Raw genomic sequence first — 14,775 nt, 5'->3', positions numbered from 1 at the left:
CGATACGAAGCAGAAATGCACCACCTGATGACATCTCTCCTGGACGAGACCTGTCTCCTGCTGTACCCCTGGGTATTCAAGGACGAAGAGGGCCACAGGAGAGACAAGAGATCAAGTCCACCTTACGTTGATCTAGTGGAAAATGTTCTTCCAGAGAATTACATTGTGGAGCAAGAGATTAGAAAACGACTGAATGAAGATTTGATTAACAAAATATTTGCAGAGGTTTGTTTTCCTTTGGATATACTGAGATATTTTCATTGATAATTCCAGTCTGATTGGATAGTGACTCCAGAGGCTAGACAGCTGTTGACTGAAGGGAAATGTCTCTTCATGCGACTTAAAGTTGGAGAGAACAGACCAGAAATGGATGTGGAAAAATATTTGTTGAATCTCTTATTCGGCGAGCCACGACTACCACCGATTGATGCTGAAGTCCCAGAGGGTTGGTATGTCCTTGAAAAATCAATACAACATAATTTCAATTGATAATAAAATTAATTTGATTCCTAACGCGGCATTTACAATTTTTTATAAAAATTTGTCAATCCTCTGGAGTTGTAGAAAATTCTTTGTGAATAATGAAAAATAAAGAAAAATTATTGTAGGGAACTGAATTCTGGAAGAAATCATTTGATATTTGTTAATATAGTTTTCATTCATTGAAGAATTATTACAGCTTTGCAGAACGCCATAAGCCGGCGTCAATTCCACTAGGAAAAGAGAACTTCATCTTCCCCGTCGTCTGGGCGACTCCAAATTCATTAAATAAAATCAGTCTCTTCAAGACGATCTTCAAAAAATATCTGGATACAACATTTCCAGTGAGTCACCTGCATTCCCTTCAATTACTAATTAATATACCTAATTAATTACCTAAAAATCAACGAATTATAAAAATTCAATAATAGAAACAATTAATACAGTAATATAGAAATGATTAATACTGAAAATAATTATCAAATACGATTAATATAATAATGAGAGGAATTATATAATCTCGAAATAATGAACTGTTAATTTTGGTTAATAAACATTTCAGTATGAAGATAAAACGGAAAAGGCTCCAATAATGGTCTTCAAGTTCGATAGCACTCGAAAAAATGAATTGAAGATAGTCCTGGCGATGCAGGAGTCCGAGGTCCTCCACTTCGGGATCTTCGAGAGGGATAAACCTGGGGAGGCGAGACTAATAGCGAATTCCATCGAGGAATTCGACGCCAGTACTGAGGAAAAGACCGGATATGAGGCGTTTGTCTGTGTTGTGAGAAAAGTCGGTTCCGAGGCATTTCTGACGTTCGCAGGGATCGGTCCCTATCACGTCAGCGAGAACCCCGATGTCGCTGTCGAGGAAGCTAATGCTTATTTCCCGGAGGTACTCCCAGCTGATGAAGAGGATGACGATGAGGAGAGGATGGAGGAAGAGTCACCAGGAGAGGAGGTGGGGGACAGCGCTGAGAGGACAGGTTGACGGATTCAATTGAATGGGGAAATTATATTATGATTATTATTTATTTTTATGTATAAATCGAATAATTTGTCGAATTTATTGAATCGAATACTTCGAGATTTCATTATAAATCTTTTTTAATAATTTATCATATTGACATTATTATTAATAATGAAGGAAACAATTGGAAAATCGATTTTCAAACTAATTAAGAAAAAAACGGAAGGAGTGTTTCGATTTTTTGAAAAGATTCATGAATTGAAAATAAAAATCTATTTCACATCTCTCCCATTGAATTGATTTGAGATAAATTAAGGGAACAAATAAAACCAGAGAATTACGTTTACCCCAATTTATTTCTTTCATCTCCGACGTACAAAAGAACATCAGTTTGGATAGTGATAGCAGGAAAAAATAAATCGTGGCAGAATGAATATAATCGTCTACTTCTTGTAACCACAGCTGCGCCTGCGGCCGCGGGCCCTTTCGAATTTCCTTCCCTTGGAGCGAACCAGGGGTTTGGTATGGGAGTGCGGTACACCAGGAGCTGGTCCAAAGTGCTTGACAGCCTCACGTGCCTTGCGACGTCCTTGCATCAGGACTGTCTTGTTTCCAGTTGGTGCTCTCAGTGCCAATTGATCGAATGTAATTATCTCACCCCCAGCCTTCAGGATTCGTCCGCGAGCTTTCTCAGTCACACGGAGAGCACAAACCTAGTTTGAAAAATTCATTAAAAGGATCAATCAGAAATAATCAGAGCATCCCCAGAGCATCAGTTGCATTATTTCATTGAATTAATTATTTGAATAATTAAAAATTGTTTGTCATGATTGATCTGGGGTCAATTAATCATTCAGTGGCTGATTAATATCGTTGAGACGTTTCTTTTTTTGTTGAGGATTAACTTACAGTCAACTTTGGAATCTCAAAAATCCTGGCATCATCCGTGACTGTACCCACAACAACAGCAATGCAATTCTCACGTGTTGGTTTCTTCATGAATCTCACGACACGTGCCAACGAAATTGGTGGCCTGTGAATTTTACTCATGAAGAGACGTTTCAGGATAATCTTGTTGAATTTTGCATTGGTACGTCTTGCCAGGAAACGGTACAGCTGAAATCAAGTAATTGATTTTTAATTTTTCATGGAAGATTAATCGAATTAATTGAATTAATCGAAAGTGGAAATTATCGGATATTAATCTACAATATTCCGGGAATTCAACGATTTGATAATCGAATTTTGGTATGTTCTGCCCGTAATTCCTCGGGATTAATTGATAATTAATTAATTAATGAAATCAATTGTGTCAGCTAGTATAATTGACTCTCAGTGAAACCCAAGAGCCAGAATAGGAAAGCTGATTGATTTAATCTAGCGAGCATTCAAATTGGACCAGTCCAAATTCGGACAGACACAGAGTGCAGTTCGCAGAGATAAACTGAGTGATTAACAAATAATAATTCAGTACCAATAAACAATAAAAACACGCAATTATCTAGACATGTGTATTGACACTTTATTGATCCTAACCTTAAATATTTATTACTCAACAAATCGGTCATTAACACTCGGTAATGACGTGCGTTGAAACCGAATGAAAGATTCAATCCCAATTTTGTAAGGAAATTGTTTATTTAAAAACTTACCTTAACCAAAAGTCGGAGGTAGACATCCTGAGACTTGGGTTCTGTTCGCCGCACTTTGCGGTCGTGTTTATGATTGATGTCGATACCCTGTGGATAAATACCATTGTTGTTTAATAAACTAACATTGATAGTTTCACTTGACAATTATTGCATCCTCGGATGTCAACGCAAAACACGGATTACAACAGATTTTTATCAATGAGATATAAACTTCACAATGTCTTACCATTTTGACAAATCGGAAAAGAACGGGCACTTCGTGCTTCGCGCACGCCTCGAAAAGAAACCGGAAGTTTATAAGATGGCGATAGTTGTCATTTGCCCGCCACTCGCAGGATTATTTGAATATTTCATTTTTTTTTGCTATCACTATATCATATTATATTTTTTTAATCAAATGAGTAATAAAAAATAACTCTTTGGTTTTCTCAAAAGCAAAAGGCGCTAGTTTCGCGAATTTTTTGTTTCTGAAATTTTTCGCCCCAAAAATTGTGAGGGAAAGTGAACTTTTTTATATGGGGGTTGGGAAAAGTGTATTTTTCGTACGGGTGTTCGAAAAAGTAAATTTTCCATACCAATGTTCAAAAATTTTCAAAAATTCCAAAAAATTTTGGATTATCCCCTCCCGCCCTGATATCCTCTTATCCCATATTCCAATCGAGATAAAACTAAAATTCCCCCTATCGAAAAACTCGAGAATAAAAAATCGATTATCCAATAAAATCGGAAAAACCCCAAGGCGGGAAATTTGAATGTGCCCTGCGCACTGACATTCCCGCAATCTCAATAAATTCATACACCCGGATATTCCCACAAACCCTAATTACGTCAATTACAATTCGATTAATCGTACTAATCGCAATTAATCAGAACATCGAATCTCCCCCTGTTTTACCGACAAAACTCCATAAAAATTGATGGTCCACCCCGTAAGATGCCTCTACAGACTCCAAAAAATCCCGTGACCCCTCCAGAACGCGGATTTCCTTCCACAAGAGTGAGAAATCTCAATTCTAGAGTGAGAAACCCCAGAAACACCAGGACAGGCGTCGTACAGCTCCAGTAGCTCGAAAGGCGCCGTAAAAGACACATCAGTGATTCCTTCAAGCAATTCCACAGTTCCAATTACCAATTAATAAAGATAAAAAGTATCTCAAACCCACGAGACACTCCCCCTGCCACCAGTCATTAAATTCCATCCCAGTGCAGTGATAAATCGTGATCCCCAAAATCGAGAAGAAAAATTTCACCCTGCAACCCCTATCACCAATGGATCTATTCGTCGCATTGCAACTGGCATGATAAAAATTAAAAAAAAAAATCCACCACCTCCGAATACCCCTGGAGATCACCAACACCATCACCACATTCATCACCAGATGAATTTGAATTCGTTTCATTAAACATCAAAAATCAAATAATAAGATAATCGAAAAATAGATGACATGATATTCTCTGTTGTGAAAATTTCTCTGTTGATAGTCGTGGAATAATAGCTGAGAGGATTGCGGTAGTCCGGATGTACTCGTAATTCAAAACAATAATATTTACAACTAAAATAATGGCTGAGGACACGATACGAGGGAGTACTCTGCTGGAGGAGACATTCTACATAACATCGAAGAAGAATACTTATTATCGAGTTAAATTGAGTGATAAGGGATTGAGTCTTCAGAAAGAGAGCAATGGTGCTACCAAGACTGAGACCATTGGTTTGAATGACATTATTGGGTGTCGGTGTATGAGATCTAAAAGAAGAAGTGCCGGTAGTTGTGCCTGTCGTCCAAGTGTCTCGAAGAGTCAACTCAGACTTGTCGAATCAACAACTGACGGTTTCACAACTTGGGATGAGCTTGACACATCGGCTTATCTCTATATCTACGCCTATACATTGAAAAAGGCACGTGTTAAGGGCGCGAGGAGGCGTGAAAGAACAACTATAACACTGAGATTCAGATCTTTTGATAAGTACGAGGATAATTTGCGGGAGGCCAGTCGTTGGAGACTTGCTATCAAGTGTCTTGTCGCCAGGATCACCATACCCTGGAATCTCATGAGTCCCAGTCACGGAAATCTCAGTGATTTGCTGGATGGTGAGCTCTTTTTTTCACATCTCAGATCTCTCTCCCTTTTTACTCTCAATCCGTCAATTCGATCTGTCAAATCAATAAAATTTCTCGTTCTCCAATTTTTTTGGAAAAGGCAAAACCATTTATTCACACATTTTTTTTTAGAAATTAAAACGAATCGTTTGGAAGACAAATGAAAATTAAATAATTATTATTATTTTTGGTATTTAATAAATTCTCTTAATTAACGTGAATTATATTTGAAAATTCTGGATTTATGAATATTTTAGGGAATATTAGGTGTCACAGGTCTCACAGAAAGATAAATACGTTAGAGCACTTGTTTGAAGTTTTATTATCAGTTTTCCATCGGATAAATCAACAGGAAAGGATTACTTCTTGAAAATAACCACCTCACGTTGGCGTGTTTAATTACTGCTTTTTTAATCCAGCATAAACTCCAGTTTTTGTTGCTCAGTGATTTTTCTTCATTAATGTAAATAAAGTTGATTGCGAAAGTCATTGCGTAAAAAATCGATAATCACTGAAGATCTTTGAAATTACAATTAATCAAGAATTATTTATTAAAATCTACGATCTGTAGATTTTACAGAAGATATATCTTTTTGAAATAATTATTTATTTATTCTCTTGTCTTTTTTCATTGTTTCTCCGGTGGAACTCGCGGATTATTCTGCAATTGTTATAAAAAAACGCATGCAATTTAGTCATCGGTAATGGGACAAAGTTGACCAATTATCTTTATAGTCTACCATCAAAACGTGGATTTGCCAGCGCACGAACACGTTCAATCGTTTTTTTTTTTACTTGGAGAGGCAGAAGGTATACCGGACGCACGTGTGACGAACACACGGTGTTATGTAACGAGGGGAATAGGTACATGGAATAAGTACATGTGGTTGTCTGATGGAAAACCTGTGACACCTGTCTGATGAAGAGCTGACTATTTTTTTTATGTGGGAATTTAACTTGATTATTCGCTGTCAACAGGATTTTATATTTTGCCATTCAATCTTTTATTTTAGTCTCTGGATTTTTATTTATTGTTTATTTTATTCAGTTAGGGGCTTTTTTAGGTATTGAAATGTCAATTGAAATATTTCTGTCGATGATTTTAATAATTCTCTGATTTTCACCTTCAGTTTCAAGTTTCTATCACCAGTTTACCTTTTTCATTTCACTGAATATCAAGGAGATAAATTAAATTCAAGGCTACTGTCCCTTGTTTGGAAGACGTACAGACTCGAATCGACCTTATAAAATCTCTCTCGATTAATCCTCGATCGAGTACAACCTGTGGGATTTTTTTTTTTTGTTTTTATGGAGATAATTGATGGTAATTACACGGAATGATTCGCTGGGTGCAAAATTCAATTGGACAAAGTCCTGGATCGTTCTGTCGTGACTCGTGGGAGATCGTACGATCACTTATACTCATTCCATAGAGATCAATAATCCATTATATAGTGAAGAAAACATTCGATTTTTCTTCGACTCTGAAAGCCTTAATGTTATTGAACAAATTAAAAATTAAAGTCGGAAAAATAGCGATCCAGAGAATTTTCCGAAAATTCCCGTGAGATTCTCTGGAAATTTCATCAGGAGTTTTAATTGATGCACTGGGTGAGGCCCAATATTTATGATGTTGTTTATAGTATTTATTATATTTATAATATTTATTATCATGAAAAAATTGGAAATGAAAATAGAAAATCGTAATCGCGAGAATTTTTTGTGAAATTCTCTGCAAATTTTATTAGGATTTTTAATTGATGCGCTAATTGATGATAAATATTGGGGTGAGGCCCAATATTTATCATGATATTTATTATATTTATTATATTTATTATATTTATAATATTTATCATCATGAAAAAATGATAAATGAAAATAAAAAATGGCAATCGCGAGAATTTTCTAAGAAATCCCCTAAAAATTTTCTCCGAATTTTCAATTGATGGACAGGAGTGGGGAGGGGGAAGGATAGGAGGGACGAGGCAAATTGATTATTTATGACGAACTTATAAAAAAAATTAGACGAGATTAAACAAAAATGGCGAATTGAAATCGTAAGGATTTTTCGGGAAATTCAATCGCAATTTCATCAGGATTTCCTCAGGATTTTTAATTCGTGTACAGAGAATAGTCCCTCTGAATTATTGATCTCACCTTGATGAAGATGAGGTCTCGTTAATTTATGGGGAAGCCCTGGACTCCATTGGCTCGCGTGTGTGCAATCGTCCAGCTAGAGGCTAGACCGATTCCTGCGTCAGAGGCAATTCGTTTTGGTGCAACCATATGGAATTAATCAATAAAGGGAAAAGGCCGATGTCCAAACCGAACAGTATCAATTGGCCTTGAAAAATCAGCCTAAGGCAAGAACCAATGACACCAGATTTTTCATTTTCCCTCAATTTTTCACCAAAATATTCACTACAACATTTTTATTTCTTTCACCTCAATCTACACTCCACCAAAATTATTAAGGCTCCGGTGGATTATCCAGAAAAGATCATCTACTCCGAAATTCGGATTCCCAATTACTTTGACAATTAATCTTTTTTTTTCAATAATTGTTATTGAAATAAAATATAATAAAATTATCAGAAAAAACGATTAATTTACGGGGTAATTAGAAGTCCCAATTTTGGAGTAAATTATCTTTTCCGGACAGTCCATCCGGGCCTTAACTAATTATCTGAAAAACTCATTAACTCCTTTAATTTTTATTCATCCCCGAATTTATTAAATTCTCCCATCAATTTCCTTCCATTATCACCATTTTTTAAAATATACCTCACCCTATCAATATTATCAATTAATATAAATGGAAAATCGACAAATTAATGGAACACATTTAGTAAACTAATTAAAAGTCTGTAGATGACTTTTTTTGTTTTTTTTTTTTAATCGAATGCACAACAAATTGTTGAATGTATATTCAGAGCTCATTGCAATAATAAATCGTCGAGTAAAAAAAATCCGAGAAGGCGTTAATATCTCGGAAAAAACTCTGACGTTTTCCATCAATCGAGAGAAAAATACCGAGGACTTCCTCATGTTCAAAGTTCGCAATTAAATCAATTCTTACGTAATTAAAAACAGTTGCCCTCAGCACCCACCAAATTGGTTATTAAATTGAAATATTAGATTACTTGAAAGAAATAAATAAAAAACTAGTCTTGGAGTTAAAAATACTGGCGAACGTCCAAGGGCTTTACTATAAAAGCTTTTACTATAAGAAACAGCTGTTGTGATTGAAAAATAAATTTTAGAATTCTTTTCTCTCTTTTATTATCACCCAGTCTATTTAATCTGTCTCTTCATGAACGATCCATTAATCCACCATTTAAACTCCTGCCCAATCTCCCACCACAAGTCGCGAATTCCCCAGAGTTTTCACTCTCCTCCAAGAAATTTTCTTCAATTTATTAATAAAAATATTAAAAAAGAAAATCTCCACGAATTTCTGCTCTGAGAACTTGCAATTAATTTTCACTTGAAATAACTCCTGACATTTCCCTTTCACCGCTGATTTTTCAATAAAATAAACTAGACGTGGAAAAATAGAATGGCTTTCTGCGATTGATCTGGACGAATTGATAAAATTCTTGAATGAATTCTGATAAAACGTGGGACATTTTATTCTCATTGTCCCCGGATGGTTTTTATTTCCTCGAGGAAATCCTAGGAGACCATGGAAAATCGTAATCCTTCGTCTTCATCAAGCTTTTTGTCCCTCGTTTATCACCTCTAGCTGACGAACAGTTACTCGGTCAATTTCTACGTAACGACGCGATAAGGAATGTTAGAACATGTAGTCCAGTGGAACAATCTCCTAGTAACAATATTGAGCTGTTAAAAATATTTCAAACAATAGAAAATTCTCCCCTCTCATTATTTACTTAAAAAATAATAAAAATCCCCTAAAAATCCGATAAACTTCTGATCTAATAAAATTCATTCACCACCAATTCTATATTAAAAAATGTATTATCAATTTATTAATAATAATTGATAACTCAGAATTTGTAGATTTCACTCGCAAAATTTATAAATATTCTATAATTAATAATTAATAATTAAACTGAGAGATTATTTTTCAAAATTATTTAATTCTTTTCCTCTGATTGTTATCATTGATAATAACAATTACTATATAATATATATTGAGCGCAAGATTACATAATGTATACTATTACGTATATAATCCATTATGTTATGGAATATGTCTCGATTTTATTAATTTAATATACGGTATTAAATTAATATTAAATTATTAATCGACGACAGGAGAACTGATCATTTTAAAAATATCGCTGGATTCTCTGGAGTGAATGGATGACCAGAATTATTATTCCAGGCAAAATTTAATGGTTTGTAAATTTCCACTGGTTCACAATCCCTTCCGCAGTATTATGCCAACAGTGAATGTTGGATGAGTGAATTTAAACGCCAGCTTTTACCCGGTTTTATCCCAGAGAAAAATTACACGTAGAATTATTCCTGAATTTTATTTCTGGATCTGAGAAAAAACTCAATTTCTCTCAATTTTTATCAATTAATCATCAACCGAATTTTAGGATTCGATAATTTAGTTTAGGCTATTGAAATAATTATTTTTAATAACTTATATTAATTATTTTGCAGAAATAATTCTCAGGAATTAATTCTCAGAAGGAGAGGCGATTAAATTATTATTTAACGGTTGACTCTGACGTATTTTTCCTTGTCATTAAATCAACGAGAATCTTGAAAGATAAAATATTTTTAGAAATGTCTCATTTTATATTCATAATGAATATTTCATTGAGTTTGTTATTCTCATTTGTTGCTCCTCGTGATTATTTTGCGCTATGATTATTGAATTTGGAATTGAAAAAAGTTGGGTGACCTCAGGGTGATAAATTTAATTGGAAACAGAAACGAGAAATCACGCAGGAGATGAAACAATCACCCGACAGAAGTGGAACGTGACATTATGACATTCAATGTACGTCCAATCTAGAGCCATTAAAAACAATATAACTTATCCCCATGTCGCAACAACACGCGATATTGCTGATATAAAATATAATCGGTATTCATCTCTAAAATAATTGACAATTAACCATAATTGTTAATAATCCCCTAAGATCTCCACAGGTACATCCATAAAAAAAATCAAAACCACTTGTCAATTCCATTTTTTCACTCCTAAAAATATAAAATACCAATTTTATTTATAATTATCTCCCATAATAATTCCAGTAATTGTTTTAATATTTCAGCATGTGCTGGTGATCGCAAGAAAATTCTTGTCCTTCTGAATCCAAAATCGGGGCCTGGAAGAGGAAAAGAGATTTTCCAACGGAGAATTCATCCCATTTTATCGGAATCCGAGAAATTCTATGACGTACATATCACAAAGCACTCGAATTACGCCAGAGAATTCGTCAGGACGAGAGATATTTATCAGTGGAGTGGGATATTATCGGTTGGTGGTGACGGAATTGTCTTCGAAGTTGTTAATGGAATTTTGGAGAGACCGGATTGGGATAGAGCGTTGAGGGAGCTTCCACTGGGAGTTATTCCTTGTGGATCAGGGAATGGATTGGCCAAGTCCATCGCATATGCCAAGGGGTAAATGAAATTATAAATAATTACTGCTATTACTTTGAGTTGACCCCCAAGAATTCACTTCTTCACGAGAATGAAATCATCGAGAGATTATCTGATATTTCGATTGATATTTCCTCGGTAATTGCACCTACAGTAATTCAATATTTATGTCTTTCTTCATTCAGGTTTAATGATTTATACAAATCGATTCAGTAATATCTCTTGGAAACTGGAGACTCCAAGCTGCAGTGATACATTCAATATTGACATTCGACTTGTTGATTCTAGAGTTATTAAATTTGTTTGCAGACGTTGAAACCTCTCGTCGATTTCTTCACCTCAATTTTCCTTCAATATTCAATAACTCAAAAACCGCAGAGTGGAATCGAATGATTATTATTTCATTTTGAAGTTTAAAAAGAGAACTTCAAAACGAAAGAAAAATCGTTGAATTCTATTCAGCGGATTTCGAGTTATTGACGATTGAAGAAGTTCCAGAAATTCAACAAGTTCCAGATTTCAGACGTTCCAGACGTTCCAGACTTTCCAGACTTTTCCCTCTCCCCCAGATCGTTAAATTATCCTTCATAAATTGTTTTTTCATTCTGAATGAATAATTAGATCAATCTGTTTCATTTAGAGAGCCTTACGATTCAAATCCAATGCTGATAAGTGCCCTGTCTGTCGTGAAGAGCCGAAAGACACCGATGGATCTAGTTCGCGTTGAAACGCGCAATCAAATTTTATTCTCATTTTTATCAATTGGATGGGGATTCCTGGCAGACATTGACATTGAGAGTGAGAGTCTGCGGGCTATTGGCGCCCAGCGTTTCACCATTTGGAGCTTGGCCAGGCTCATTGGATTAAGAACTTACAAGGGAAAAGTGTCATACTTACCCTGTGATAAAGTATCTATAGCCGAGAGCAAGAGCAATGGAAATATCTACGATAAAGATTTCAAAGATGAAGTCATTATCCCACACTCCAGGAGCTACGGCGATCAACTTGATCGGTAAATCATCAAAAATTACCTCTTCATCCACTAATTTACTTCAACTCCTCAAATCACGAGAATTTCAACGAAATCAATTAAATTACTCCATTTTACTAAACAATAATTATTATTATCATTACCATTCTATTATCTTCGTAATTGGATTATTATTATTCGAGTCAGAGAAAGAGTTGTGAAATTTTATAGAAAAATCTGGAGGGAATTTTGAATGTTAAGTTTCAGAAGGAACATTAAACAATTGTTTAAATTTTGTTTGGAAGATACTGCGGAGTGCGAGAGTCAAAGAGTTATCACGACGTTATGGATTCAGTAACGAGTGGTCTTGACGACATGTATCTAGATGAAAATGACGTGATAACAGAGAATTTATCACTGGAAACTGAAAACCAGGTGCGGACCAGATTGGACAGCTTTTACTCTGCAACATCACGAAAATCCACGTACTTCAGTACTGGATCTGCGTCTAGTTATCACAGTATGGAAGATAACGATAATTTAACGCCAGGTATTGTTCGTAGATTTGTAAAAGTTGAATGAAATTTAATCCTGACGTTTCCTTCGAGAAAGTCCTTCAGGATTTATTTGCAAAATTCTATTGATAACTCGATGGGCTATCAATGAAATTAATTGCGTATTGATCTCTTTAATTCAATGAATTCGATATTGATGAACAGATGAAGAGAATGAGAGCGGCAATCGCGTGATGTATGGCCCGTCATCATCACTTCCGGCATTGACTGCGCAACTTCCTAATAGTTGGATACAGATACAAGGTATTTAATCGTTGGAATTAAACTCCCATTCGTACTTGGACCCCTGACGTGGGCAGAGGCAGTCGATTCAATTAAAAATAATTTATTTATCTAGGGGAATTTGTTATCGTACACGCAGCTTATCAATCACATATCGGACAAGATTGTTTCATTGCACCGAGAGCAAAGTTAGCTGATGGTGTGATATGGCTACTGATCATAAGAGCTGGTATCACTCGTACAAATCTTCTTCAGGTAAATTGTTTTGATCCCGTAATTTATGAATTCCATCTATCAAAATTCGTTGAGATAATTCCACAATTTTGAGGTTTAATTGAATAAAATTGGTAAATTAATAAATTGATAAATGATATACAAGACTTTTTGCGAGAATAATACAAATTTTTATGGATTTTATTTAAACAGGATTGCTATTTATCGAAATGTGACACGTGAAATTGAAAAAATCAAATCGATTTGGAACTTTAATTTGAAAATTCATGTAATACAAATAACACCAGGTGTGATTCATTCGATTCAGAGGATTATGAAATCGTTTGAATATTCGTGTCGACAATAAGAAAAAAACCCGTATAAGAATCATAAAACAAATTTTATCTGTTGCCACGTCATAAAATTGATACGACTCTTTTATGGTTCCTCTAGTTTCTTTTGGGATTGAGTACGGGAGCTCATTTGACGTGCCCTGGAGTGGAAATGATTCCAGTAAGAGGTTTTCGCATCGAGCCGGAAGGTACAAATGGCCACATGACTGTCGACGGTGAAGAGGTGGATTACGGTCCATTGCAGGCCGAGGTGTTCCCCTCAATGGCCACTATAATGAGTCCTTGACCAGTACCGTGAGGACACCAATTTTATGTACTTGATGAATTTAAATCAAAATCAATACGCTCATAAATTCCGCTGCTGCTGATGCACCACTAGAGTATTTTTCGAGACATTTCCTCCGTCTTTTTGTCGAACAAAAAGGGGAATTAATTGTGGGATATTGTGGGAGTTTGATGACTTGAATTGAGGGGATTGGTTCGTTATAGATTCACGAGGTGATGAGAGTTCTAATTGTAAATATTGTATTTTGATGGACGAGAGGTGATCATTGTACTGTTTGTTGGAGATTTCATGAGAATTTCTAGCTCTGAGACGGATTTTTGGTGCCAAAGTTGGGGAGTGGTGAAATGGGATGTCAATTTAATTATCTCTTGTCATTCAACATTAATTTTAACATTTTTCTCGAGCTTCCAGGTGTTTAGTAAAAAAAAAAACCTGCGAAGTGGTGAAATGAGAGAACTAGACTTTTTTGGTTCTTCAAAATATCGATTGATCTAGAAAACTATTGATTTTAGGAGACAATACCATCCGACCTTTTTTATTAGAAATCTAATCAGCTACGAAAAAGTTATTTGACATTTTACCCGTAAAACGATAGTTTTCGAGATAAATCGGGAATTAGAGTTCATTTTCTCTCATTTCGTCACTTTGCTGCTGAAATAATTGAAAGAAATGGAGTCATTCAATTCTACTTCGCGCCTGAGATATCTATATAAATAAAATTGATCCCGTTTCCCCACTTCCCTACGGACTACTGGCCTAGGCCCTGTTTGAGATGCTTTTTCTAGTTAAAAATGGGAAAATACATCGACAAATTGTTAAATATTTTTTAGAACCTGCGATATCAATAAGCAATCATTATGGGATTATAAAACGCTTCATTTCGTTTTTGCATGATGAGGCCAGTAGATAAGTGGTGAATGATCTCCCTAGAATTCACGCAGAGAAAGTAAATTAATTTAGCATTGACCTCTGGTCATTCACCACTTCCCTACCGAACTGATTTGATCCTTCAATATTTTTGAACATTCAGAGTAGTAATTAGACATCCCAGTAATGGTGATAAAAGTATTAAATAAAATTAAATTTATAAACCTTGTGTTTAATTTAATTAATATATTTCACGAATATAAAAACTGCAGGTCTGGCAGGTATGGCTGCACATATATTTTTTTTTTCTTTTCCGTTGTTGCAATTACTGCCGAGGAATATATTAATTATTCATCTACGGAGTCACTGCATAATAGCTGATGGAAATTCAACTTTACGGGATATTTACAGCACTGATAAATCTTGAAGAGATAATCGCATGCAGAACAATGGATTAATCATTATCTCACGTACAAAAAAAAAAATGCTTCCCACA

General features: G+C 35.1%; 3 protein-coding genes across 3 annotated transcripts in view; 2 read left to right on the top strand and 1 right to left on the bottom strand.

The window, feature by feature from the left end:
- The window catches only part of LOC105272730 (uncharacterized), a 3,499-nt gene extending 1,842 nt beyond the window's left edge, over positions 1-1,657 (top strand). The window contains 4 exon segments of the mRNA XM_011314955.1: positions 1-225; positions 274-449; positions 680-824; positions 1,043-1,657. The exon segment at positions 1-225 is cut by the window's left edge and continues 3 nt beyond it. Of these exon segments, the coding sequence (XP_011313257.1) occupies positions 1-225; positions 274-449; positions 680-824; positions 1,043-1,471 (975 nt within the window). The 3' untranslated portion in view covers positions 1,472-1,657.
- A 130-nt stretch (positions 1,658-1,787) lies between these two features.
- RpL18 (ribosomal protein L18) lies at positions 1,788-3,407 on the bottom strand. The gene is made up of 4 exons (XM_011314950.1): positions 3,329-3,407; positions 3,103-3,189; positions 2,360-2,566; positions 1,788-2,163 (listed from the first exon to the last, which is right to left on the bottom strand). Exons 1-4 carry the CDS (start codon positions 3,329-3,331, stop codon positions 1,894-1,896), a joined length of 567 nt encoding a protein of 188 aa, XP_011313252.1. The 5' UTR covers positions 3,332-3,407; the 3' UTR covers positions 1,788-1,893.
- Positions 3,408-4,155: 748 nt separating this feature from the next.
- Positions 4,156-14,734, top strand: Sk2 (Sphingosine kinase 2). The gene is made up of 7 exons (XM_011314944.1): positions 4,156-5,195; positions 10,463-10,814; positions 11,434-11,805; positions 12,069-12,313; positions 12,483-12,581; positions 12,676-12,815; positions 13,227-14,734. The coding sequence occupies exons 1-7, from the start codon at positions 4,664-4,666 to the stop codon at positions 13,410-13,412; spliced, it is 1,926 nt and encodes a 641-aa protein (XP_011313246.1). The 5' UTR covers positions 4,156-4,663; the 3' UTR covers positions 13,413-14,734.
- Positions 14,735-14,775: the final 41 nt, after the last annotated feature.

The sequence above is a fragment of the Fopius arisanus genome, unplaced genomic scaffold (assembly GCF_000806365.1).
Source record: "Fopius arisanus strain USDA-PBARC FA_bdor unplaced genomic scaffold, ASM80636v1 scaffold00004, whole genome shotgun sequence".
NCBI classification, from domain to species: Eukaryota; Metazoa; Arthropoda; class Insecta; order Hymenoptera; family Braconidae; genus Fopius; species Fopius arisanus.
The sequence above is the reverse complement of the archived record's forward strand: the minus strand, read 5'-3'. Positions and strand labels throughout refer to the sequence as shown.